Raw genomic sequence first — 12,240 nt, 5'->3', positions numbered from 1 at the left:
CGGCACGCATCCGTGTAATTCCCTTAAATATGCAGGTTTTTAAAAGAAATCCTTCAACAGACCACAAGAGCTGACTGTCGATGGTAGCTGTCAGAATGTCAGGGAAAAGGAAACGTGCCATCTAAATTTTTTCGAGCTGGAGTGTTGGAGTGAGGGAAAACTGAAGTGAATGACAATAATTCTACCTCCTGCTTGTCTACCATCAGTGAGCCACTGAGTAAGTAATTTAACCTCCATCTGCTGCAGTGCAGCTGCTCTGTGGGCATCAGTTGAAAAATGTGGTGTTTATGGTCAGCAGTCTGTAAATGGCAGCGCCTTGAGAGTGTTTGTGCACAGTTAAACATTTCTGAATCAATAAAAATAAAAAACACAGTATTGTCTGTATTTGAAGCACTCAGCCTAATCATTCCATTCATACCTTTGTTCACTAATAAGAAGGTCAACTCTGGGTTTTGCGGTTGGTGGTTATGCTTGGTATGAGAAGATTTGTTGTATGGATTTGTTATGTCTTTCCTCATGTGATGTAATGCATCTTTTACCTTTTATCTTTAATTATCTTCTCCTATCCTGATGTTTCTTCTGTGTTTGGTTGCATACGTGCTCGATCAGAGGGGCTGGTTTTGTAGCTGAGTGGTGGTTTTTATTTTCTTTTAGTCGGTGTTTTTAAAATGGGCTTAGACAGCTGAGAAGAAAAAAGAAATATGAGCAATCTAGTGTTTTTCTAATCATGGCAGAACCCTTTTAAGGTCTTTAAATCCTGTATGTTTACTGTTGTTTAAAAGATAATTATGGTTATATGAAGAATTGCTAGAAAATCATCAATCTTTGCCATTTAGGTTTTCCAGACTTGGAAAATCCAGCTGTTAAATAACACAAGAGTCCACAGGCACCTGGGCGTGCTCGTCTTAGTTCAGCTTTACTTGTACGCTGACATTTCCTAAATAGCTCTAAACACAAGGTAGGCTGATTTAAAAGTAATTAGTTTTGCAGGTATTTGGTAATAACCCAAAGTATGAGACAAATTAAAATCCTGACCCGATGATTGTGCCAGAGTTAAAGTGAAGGAACTCCAAAGTCATACACGTCTTTACCAAATGTCATAGTAATCCATCCAAGACATGATGGGGTTTTGCACACAAAAATACAAATGTCAGCTTCACAGTGGCTCAAAGAGAAAAGCCAAGGGATGACCAATGCCACTGCAATATGCTGCCTGAAAATAATACATGATAATAATAAATCTTTGTCTAGAAAACGTTGAAATATTTCACTGGATAAATATCCTTTACCTGCTGAATGTGTCTTGTGGTATGTTTGGAAAACTAAAGTCATGCTTTGTATGGTAATATGATAGCTCACATCTCCCTCTCGTAGTGAGGTAAGTGGTGTTTACTCTAACAGCAAGAAATGGTTTTGTTTTTCTCCGTCTCTGAGACACACGAGAGCCTTTCAACAGCAACCTCTCCAGGCACGGACACTACTACACATAATGTTCAATATATAAATATATCAATGTCATTATTATAAAGAGGACACTCATTTTGAATTATGTGCCATATGTGCCATTCAGTTTTTATGCATTTGAGGCCAATGGCAAGAGAGCGGCATACAATCTGAAGCAATCATGAAAGAGCCGAGGACCTTTGATGTTCAGATGAAACAAATGTCTTGTTTGGCGGCAGAGCTCTGCTCTTCTCTGTTCCTTTCTCTCTATCACACATCCACATGTGCACAATGAATTATTTTCATTAACATTTTAGGAAATGCTGGAGTCACGTGTCAGAAACACATAACCCTGTAAATAAGCACAATATCATCGTAACACAGTACAGACATTATACCGTGACAGGTCAGGTTTGATAAAAATGTCCACATAATTTGACATAGCACAGAAGGCCAAACGTAGTCTCAGCAACAGTTTCCATTAAGCGATCTGCTAATTTAGCCATTTGTTTAAAGAAGGGCTCTGAAACTATGAGCTCAAGAGTGTATTTTTCAGTCACGCTAAAGACTAATGAACTTGTTGGCTGGTAATCACGACTGCCTCACACTACACCTGCTGAGTGAATGACAAGGGCTGGCTGATGTTTCTAAGGAAACTGATTCCCCTCGGTTGTTGTTTAGAGCCCACAGACAGGCTACTTAGCTGGACTTAAGTACCAGAGCTACTTCATTTAATAACACTGAGTGCAATAGTTTGGGTCCTTATAAATCTTTTAAAAGGTTGCTTTTAAGGTTTGTTTGAAGCACTTTTATTAAATCTGTGTCGCTTTCAGTTGAGATGAAATCAGAGTGGAAACAAAAGACTCGTCTGATTTACATATTATGACACTACCGGCTTATAAACCTGTATTTCAAATGATGCTGACATCCATTCTTACCCAGTATAGTTGCTTCAGGTAAGCAAGAACAGGTTTATCTAAAGTCTAGCACAAAACTGAGAGCCATATGTCTGTAGCATCAATCAGTGACACGTGACGGATGACAAAAAAGATGACAACATGGCTCGCAACTTGTGACAAAGACACAGTTAGTGACCAATTTAATTCTGCAGTTTAAGGGAAAACTCCAAATCCCTAGGCTGTGTGAGGGATTTTGCAGTCATGGTTTGGGTTTTACTTTTCTCCTTAGTGAATATGTTCACTGCAAATCTTCTTTATCCCACAATTAAATGTGTCCTATATTTATGCATTTTCATCTGTTCCTACCATTTTGCATGAGCAGTCACTGAGCATGAAACTGATTTCAGTCATATGCATGACCTTCACAATCAAGTTTCAGTTTAACACCTCTGGGAGATTTTAGACAGACTCTATGGATGGCACCCACCAGCAGCAGGCTATTATCAAAGCACCAGATGAAATTATTTTTTGGTCGCACCATGAGAGTTCAATCTTAGAAAATCAATGCCAGGCATCACACAAGCTGCTTACTAAAGCACTTCATGTTGGTTTGGCCTTTAATTTCTCACCCATCTGCACTACATTGCAGTGGAAACAGCTAGCATGACTCTGACTGTCAAATTAAAAGCACAGTGTGCAAAATATCACTGCCGGAGGTCACTGGATTCTAGTCAGTCCCCTTTTCTTACACCTCCCGATTCAAGTGAATGATCCTAGCTATGATGGCCGCTGTAGGACAAACAGCTCTGCCCACCATATATACTGAGTGTAGGCTGTCAGTCCTTCATTTACCTCAGCTGGGTGTCCATATCTGTTTGCTCTGGAGAAGACTGTAGAACTTTGTTAAAGGAGTCTGAATCAAATTGATGAGTAAGTGAAGCTCATTTTTCCATCGTTGTTAGCTGTTATTTTTTCAGCTGTTAGCTGTTGTTAGCCAGCATTAGTGAAGCTTTCTTTGAAACAGCTCTAATATTGTAGGACACTTAGCAGAGAGAGTCTGAGTTTTAGAACACTCAAGGCTAACATTAGCTCACATAACGTTAGCGTATAACCAGCCATTGTTATTTAGCTGGCTCGTTGTCAGCTAAAGACACAGCATGGTCATTTGTCTAATCTGCTGGCAATAGGTAACTGCAACAATATCGGGAATAAACAAGCATGTTTATCCATGTTTCCATGAGTTAAAACCCTGAAACAGTTCATGCTTGAAGTGAGCGTGAGATGGAAATGAGTTCGGAGAGAGATGGTGAAAATATATTTGTACAAATGTTATATGTAAATGTATAGTTTGAAACAGCAATCTGCAAACTTTAAATCAAAAGTAATTTACATGGCGTACTAGGTACGTGGCCGGTTTTTAGCCACACTGTTGGCCGTGTGTGTTGCCAGTCTTTTGTCATTTCAACACAACTTTTTAGTTAGTCGTGTTTTTAGCTGAAGTCTAGTGATTCAAATAGGATGTATTGAGTATTATGTAACAGGTGAAGCACAGTATTTGGACAGTGACACAATTCACATTCAAAGGGAATGTGCAAATCACACAGTGCACTAAACAGCACCTGACAAGAGGCTTTGAGGCCACACAAGCTGATGAATTAATTACTAGCAGTGCTAATTACTCGATGTCTTACAATAAAATTCATCCTGCTCAAGACCGTGACACCTGAATACAAAGTCTCTTACAAACAAGTAGCAGCAAAATCAATTAAAGTGGAGGCCTCTGCTGACACCAATACCCCTGAGAACAGAGTGGAGCTGTGAAGGGATTTTGACATCTTTAGCATCTGTTAAATACAGGTCTGCATTTACAATGGGTTGATGGGTAGATAGTCTCATGGGTAGATTTTACAGAAAGAAGAACATGTGTAATGAAAGCATCCTCCTAAACATATTGAGTGAATATTATCTACCTCCCTCTGCCTTTCTCACTTTTTTCTAAGACAGCGACTCGTGTTGTGTAGAATCAGACAAGCAATTATAGGTTGTTTTGAGTGTTTTCATCAGCGTCTGTGTTTCTGTCCCTCTGTCACTGGTCATTAATTTCTCCTTCCCTCTGTGTGTGTGCGTGTCGCTGTCTCTCTCGCTCTCCCTCTCTCTGCCATCAGGAGCTTTTTTCTATTCTCTTTTTTTAACATAATGAAAATCACAATGGCTGCTGCCTAATTAAATAAGCACTAATTTCAGGAAGATTAAAGCCATTACAATTAGCCAGAGAAAAGAGAGCACAAGACAGGGGACAAGAATAAAGTACACTTATTAATTTGTGTGCCATTTATGCTCAGGATCTATGAAATAAATAAATAAAACATGCCTGTTTTTTCATGTGTGTTTTCAAGTCTGTGCACACATTTGCATATGAAGGACAGTATACGTTTAGAGGCTGAAAGAAAGGACTAAAATTAAGTTATGCATTTTAATGTGATCTTATTTGTACTTTATGGTATTGCAGAATTTATAAAGAAGCAGATTTATGTACATATGTGACACAAACACATAGAAGTAGATATGTATAGAGATTTACTTCTCCGACTTACACCATATTAGATACTTTGCATTTGCAGGTGAAAAGCGAAACAGCGTACAGGCTGAAACATGAAAAACAAAAGCAATATTCTAAAACATTCCCTGATTTTTTTTTCCAAATGTTTTTCCAAATGTTTGGACATTTTTCAAGCAATGAAATATGAATCACTCTTCATTACTCAACAGAAACATGAAACCAAATTTCAGTCGCGAGTTGATCTGCCAGGGAAATGCAACACTTTGTGTGTGAATGTGTATATGTACATGCTCATTTAAACTCTGTGTTTTTACTGTTCCTCCACATTACAAACTCAACCCCATGGAAGCTATTAAAAGAAGCAGCAACTCAGCCTGTTATCTATAACTTGCAGTGAAAAGTTGCTAATCACTTTAAATCCTTTGTATAAGCTAACCTTTGTGTCCTGCACATAATCATACAGGTGTTTAATATCTCACGGGAATGGCATTTAAGGGTATTGTTTACTGCATATTGACTAAGTAAGAGCACTGAATTAAAGTGATCCCAAAATCTGAATCAGAGTCAGCCAGAAACCAGTGATCAGTCATTACAAGCCAGAACAAACTCCTCATGTACTATCCCAGAGTTACACTGGTATGCCGGCTTTCACCATGTTAAAAACAGGCTTGCCCTACATACGCCATGAATGGTGAAAGGTTGATGTAATTATTTTTGTTTTGGTTTCCAGCGGAGCTTTTATTTTGCAGCCTTTAAAGAAAGATTAAAGGCTGTCGTAAAAATGAAATTTGGCAAGCACTTCCTTTATCTCGCAGCTGCAGAATGTCTCAAAGTAAAAATGAATGGTTTGGCAAATACTCCATTTCCTTTTCTAAACATGCCATACATATTCCCACTACAGATAGACATGGCTCGATATTAAATTTCTAATAACATTAGTAATCTCTATGCTCTCAATATAGACTTTCAGGGCAAATTATATTTGCTAAAGCCCCCCCATGAGCCGGCAACTTCAGTGGAAAATGTGAACCAAGGATAGAGAGAACGCATAAACACACAGTCAGAAATGGTTTGGTAACAGTTTTGCAACTTTCATCATCACAGGTGTGCCGACACAACCGAGCCCTCTTTCGTATTATGTATTAAAGACACAAGACATTCAGTGTAAAGTTCACTGCACAAATTATAATGGATTGCATTTATATAGCTAGCTTATATATATTTCTAGGCACCCAAAGCACTTTACAATTCCACTATTCATTCACTCTCACATTCACACACTGGTGGAGGCAAGCTACAGTTGTAGCCACAGCTGTGTGTGACAAGTCTGTCTATCAACAGCACGTCCCCTATGTTGCTGGTAGAAATATTGGCATTGACGGGCATTTTATTTAATAATGGATGTCATGAAGAGAACAGAGACAGAGACTTGGATTGTAAAACATAGATATTACTCTTAAATAAGACCTGTATGGAAATCTTTGCACTAAAGTATACCAGCCTGGTGATTTGTATGTCCACATGTGTTCCTGCATTTGAACAACAGTTTGTCACATTACCAGAAAAAGAGGTGAAATCCCAGAAAAAGAAACACTTGTTGCAGACCTTTTTTTTTTAATGACAGCACAATTCTAACAATCTTTGTTCTTTTAAACATGTCAGCACAAACCATCTGTTCCTGAATCTGTTTTAACTGGTCAGCATTTGTTTGATACAAAGATCTACACAAGCAGGGATTTTAGACGAGCCTGCACTGGGTTCCCTTTAAATTTTTACTTCATTGAAATCATCATAAATATCTCAAGGCATGTCTTTACTGTTCTACATGCTTTCATGGGTGACCTACAAAGCGGTTGGCAGGTAGTTTTAATGTTACAGCAGATAACTGCAAACGCAAAGTCTGGTAGAAAACACAAGTAGAAATAAAAGTAATTCGATGATTATGATGGACACAATCTAACAAGTTAATGAATAATAAATAATAAATCGGTTCAAAACCCCTAAAACACTAATTAAAAAATCAGCTGACAAAGATTTAATTTTTTGTTTGTTTGTTTTTTAAGTGAAAGTGAAAGTCATGTCAGGTTCGCCAGTGCAGCAACATGGTAATCATTTTTTATATTTACCAGTTAAATATCGGTATTCAGATGTTCTGTCTTAATGCTCTCCAGGGTAACACATTCAGACGTAAGAACCAGCACATTGTACTGAAAGCAGCATTTGAACAACTTTGCCTGAATGCACAATAGCCTGGCAGACTGGTGATGATGATGGTTGATAGATATAGAAAGACAGATAACAGGATACCCCATTAACACTACATTTTCCTCGGCTAGTGTGAGAGCACAAGCTGAGGAGATGAGCAGTAATTTAGGTAATTTTGCTCTACTCGATTCCCTTTTCTTTAATGACAATAATTATCAGTGGATAACATCTGTAGGATGTGGGTGTTGGCCCCCACCCACCTCTTCCACCCCACCAGACACCACCGGCACACTCACACACACTCTCCTTTCTTGTCTGGTTTGTGTCTTTACCGACGTCTCCTTCTAAACCGCCCCTGTGTCTTTGCCTTTTTTCCCATCATCCGCCCCCTCTTGTGATTTCTCTTTTTACCTCACGTTCTTTCTGGCCCTAAGTCAGTGTCTTTTCTACTAAATTAGCACCTCCTCTAGTCTATTTATACACATCTCTCAGTCCTTTATAACTTTGTACTTTAATAATCTCCTCGCAGCTGATGTAAAGCTTCTGAGAAACACGCAAGCTAATGCTTCACTAGCATTTTTTAAAGGAGACAAAACTTACATCAATGAATTCATCTTATTTTCAGTCAGTACCAGACAAACTATTTATTATTGCAACATGCTACAGTGCCATGTGCTGGCAGTCAACTGACATCCAAGTTCGTCTAATGGACACATTTTGTAAGAACCCATTTATGTGATTTTCTGCAATCACTTTCTTAGAAAAGCATCAGAAATGCCAAGCTGGATCTAGTCTGTATGTTGTTATTTAAATGTTATGTTCATACCTGTGAAGATGCCTAAACCAGATATGCAGGTATGAAGCTCCCGAAAGAGCGTTATTGACCCAAACTCGGAACTGAGATAAGTAATTGCATTTGTGTCAAAGTCATTTTTTCTGCCCTTTCTCCCCTCTTAGCACTGTCTAGTGTTCCTCAATCACATTTGGAGTCAGGGGGCATTTTGCCTTTGCGAAAATTGGCTTGAACTCCTACTCACCCCAGTGGTTTCTCCAGTCGACTGGCTGGCGATCCAACAATCTCGCCAAGAGTACAGAACATCTGACCCAAAAAGTCCTGCAGGGAAGAAAGGAAGGAAGAAAAATAGAAGATGAAAGGGAAAAAAAGAAGGGCGGGATTGTAGACGTGAAACAGAAAGTCTACAGATCAAGTCAGATTAACCTCAGGATGTTCCACCAGATCTCGTACCACTGGATCGTTCATGCAAATTCAAGAATTTGATAAATTCACTGAAGCTTGTTCACTCATGCTCATTCGCAAGGTCAAAGTTAACATTTGGCCATCCATACACAGTTTACATCAGCAAACTATTTCATTTTTAGTGGGAACATCTTCTGCTAAAAAGGAAAAAAAAAACCTTGGAGAAGTGATGAAAGTGATCATCACGAGAAGTACTGTATTTGCTACACTTAAAATACAACTGATACGATGCGTTTCATAAAAGGTGATATTACTGTGATGTGCTAAATGATGTGACGTTGTGTTATCATGTCCATTGCTGGTGTGAAGCTGGTTTATAGAACTGAACCCAAGTAATCCAGTAGGCTACGTATGCATGATTGCATACTGGGTTAATGCAATGGTCAAAATGTTTTCCACTAAAATCAGGTCTGTTTCACACATAGGCAACTTAACAGCACCGTGAATTTTTTGCATCCATCCCACCTTTCAACAGACGTGAGATAACAGTATAACGTGGTTACACAGCAAAAGAGAAAACGTTTTTAAAAAAGCACATCTCAACAGATCCAATAAAACTAGCACGAGTACATGGAGAATCCATTGTGTGGTTGTTTCAAAGCCGTGAACTAACCATATTAATTGCTTCTTTGCGATAATTGATTCTAAATTTCTCACTTTGTAAGAGCTCATCTGACCAGACCTCTGTCCAACATAGAAAAAACATCAACAGTTCTACAGTTCAGTTTTTGCTGTGATACTGTTTCCACTTCTAACCACAGAGATAAATGGCCTGTAAATGGTCTGTATTTATATAGCGCTTTTCTAGTCCCTAAGGACCCCAAAGCGCTTTACACAACCAGTCATCCACCCATTCACACACCCATTCACACACTGGTGATGGCAAGCTACATTATAGCCACAGCCACCCTGGGGCGCACTGACAGAGGCCAGGCTGCCGGACACTGGCGCCACCGGGTCCTCTGACCACCACCAGTAGGCAACGGGTGAAGTGTCTTGCCCAAGGACACAACGACGAGACTGTCCGAGCCGGGCTCGAACCGGCAACCTTCCAATTACAAGATGAACTCCCAACTCTTGAGTCACGATCGCCCCAGATAACATCAGGGTTTCAACCATATTTGCTGGGTAACCACATAACCAAAATCTTAATACAAATTGTAAAACAAAGGGGAAGACTCGATGGATAATAATAATAATCTGAGCTGAAGGAGAACACTATTAAAAGAGCCTACCTATACTTTGAGTCCCTCAACTTCAAAACAAAGTAGAGACATATTTCAAAGTATTTGAATTTAACCCGTCATCAGAAATTATTGTAACCCACTCAGAATATGCTCCAACCAACCTGATGGAAACCACTCATTTAATGAACCGTGAGGTATTACACATGATGGGATAAGAAGGAGGCATTCAGTGACCCGTGTGTAATGGCCAGAAACATGATTGAACACAGTTATGACTCTAGCTCATCATGTCTGTGGACGAAGTCTCTCAGTGTCAGCCGGCACTGATCTACTTCATCAGACTCCCAAGTTTTTCTGCAAAGAATCTCATTGTGTATTTTTCAGCATAGTCTTTCCTGAACTTATCAGAGGCAGGATGTGGGGCAAAAGTCCTTAATATTGACCTCGACAGACTGGGATCGTTAAATAATTTATTGGGCTATAGAGTGATTGATTTCAATGAGTCTCTAGGTTTTTTTTAAGCCAATTAATTCCACTCAATGCAGCCCATAAGAGCCTGGAAACCTGATCATCTCGATGGCGTTGAATAAAACATTCGAAAGGCACAAAAACTACATACTTCCACTGAAATTACTGTGGCCAGTAACAAGAGCTGTGCAAATGGCTTGACTTGGCTCTCAGTTGTTTTTATTGTGATCAGTGGCGCCTTCTTTTCTCCTGAGAGACGGCTCATTCATGTGAAACAGCAGCCATGCAGTGTTAGAAGTGAGAGAGATGTTGGGACCTACGTTGAGTTCTGCGGGCTTCCAGAAAAGTTGGGCGGCAGCAGCAACAACAACAACAACAACAATAACAACAGAGCACATCATATACCAGCACACAACACCATATCAAATACCTAGCACTCCTGGCACTGTTCAAAATGGGGAAGTGGGACCCGAAAGACGACAACATGCTGTGCCACAAAAGTAAAATCCAAATCCCAACAGAGGAACAGTTAAAGCAAGTGATGGAAAAACGCAAACCTCACTTATCCAAATACACCAAATAATCACCCGCGCTGATTATTTTGACATTTTCAATGCTTTTCTGTCACCATAGTTTCCGGTCATGAGTAAAAAAAATGTGTTTTTCCCCCCCAGAAATGATTAAGAACAAAAATAATGTAATGCATCGCTTTAAATGGAAACTAATGGTTAAAAGCATTACGTAATCCTTTTTTCTACATGAACGTATATTATGGTGTTACATACTATCCATTACTACAGTGCCAGTAAAACCAATAAAAAAAGACGATGAAAGAACCAGTTGCTGATCAAGTAGACATTTAAACTGTACATTTACATACGAAATATAAGTACAGTATATGACTGCATATCTAAAAACAATAGCACTGTGAATAAAAGAGAACAAATAAAAACTCTGTATTTGGATACTTATGTGATCAGGCAATAGATGGGGTTTGCTTTATTCCACCCTAAAAACATGCAGCAGGCGACAAACTAATTAAAACAAGCAACATTAGACCACTGATAAAAGGAATTTTTACTATCTTCCATTTTGTCAAACACCATATTTAAATGTTTACATGGAGGAATTTTCTCCACAGCAATTCAAGCCAATAATTCAGATTTTACCCAAGACTGATCTCCATTTATCTGTGGTTCAAGGTTTAAAATAGCTGTGAGTACTCACGTGTTTGGACAGGTCGGGGCTTTTGGAGTCAACATCATACCTGAAAGGAAGCAAAATGAAAACAAAAGCCTTACTTTATACATTTGACCGATGTGACATTGCAGGAAGGTTTTCGAACAAAAATCTTTGTATCTTTTTGTTTATCAAGTTGAAGAAACGGAAGGAAGCAGGAGATAGTCATTATAATTGGTGCAGTGCATGGATTACAAAGAAATAAAGCACAGGGAAAGAGCTAAAAGAAAACGATATAAGGTGACACTTGAATGTGCTGCACTGAAAACTGCAGTGTTTAGTGAGGTGAGCAGAGGTGGGTAGTAACGAGTTACATTTACTCCGTTACATTTACTTGAGTACGTTTTTGAAAAAAATGTACTTTTAAGTACCTTTTTTGCACAATACTTTTTACTTTTACTTGAGTACATTTGTGAAGAAGAAACGGTACTTTTACTCTGCTACATTTGCAAAATTCAACTCGTTACTTTTTAAAAAATAATTAGTTTAACACATTAGATAACATGCCGCCAGTGGAGTTTCCGGTAACTTTTTTACCAATGAGATGTGGCCATGCAGTCACATGACCAGTTTGAAACTGTGGCGGGCAGTGCGGCCCAAACGTTTCAAAGTAGCGGACACACGAAAGAAGAAACATGAAAACATAGCGGAGCCGTCTACGCTAGAGCTGAAGAGGATGAACACCCTTGGCCTCATATACAAAGAACGTTTCGCTTAAAAGAAGTACAGAAGAACAGCTATGTCTTCAGTGTCGGTGTCTTCAGTGAGAGCCAAAACAAACTAACTTTTCAGCGTGAAAAAACTCAGCTCGTGTAACCTGAGGAAACGTTGGGTTACTTAACGTAATCCCTGGTTCTTTGATAACAGAGTGAGGTGTTTCACTATGGGAATCGCCTCGGCGTGACCAACTACGGAAGCTCCAATGACACCACGTCTGTCTATGACAGACCTGTCGAGCCGTGCTCAGGGCTCCGCCCCCTC

General features: G+C 39.2%; 1 protein-coding gene across 2 annotated transcripts in view; it reads right to left on the bottom strand.

Moving 5' to 3' along the window:
• cpne5b (copine Vb) overlaps positions 1 to 12,240 on the bottom strand; it is a 141,957-nt gene that overhangs the window by 78,255 nt on the left and 51,462 nt on the right. For both annotated transcript variants that reach the window (XM_005731385.1, XM_005731386.1), the window contains 2 exons: positions 11,248 to 11,287; positions 8,145 to 8,221 (listed from right to left, as the gene is read on the bottom strand). In XM_005731385.1, the coding sequence (XP_005731442.1) occupies positions 8,145 to 8,221; positions 11,248 to 11,287 (117 nt within the window). The remainder of the gene's footprint in view (positions 1 to 8,144; positions 8,222 to 11,247; positions 11,288 to 12,240) is intronic.

This window comes from Pundamilia nyererei, unplaced genomic scaffold, assembly GCF_000239375.1.
Source record: "Pundamilia nyererei isolate P.nyererei 1_Seehausen unplaced genomic scaffold, PunNye1.0 scaffold00042, whole genome shotgun sequence".
In the NCBI taxonomy this organism is placed as follows: Eukaryota; Metazoa; Chordata; class Actinopteri; order Cichliformes; family Cichlidae; genus Pundamilia; species Pundamilia nyererei.
Note: the sequence above shows the minus strand (reverse complement) of the source record. Positions and strands in the feature narration are given on the sequence as shown.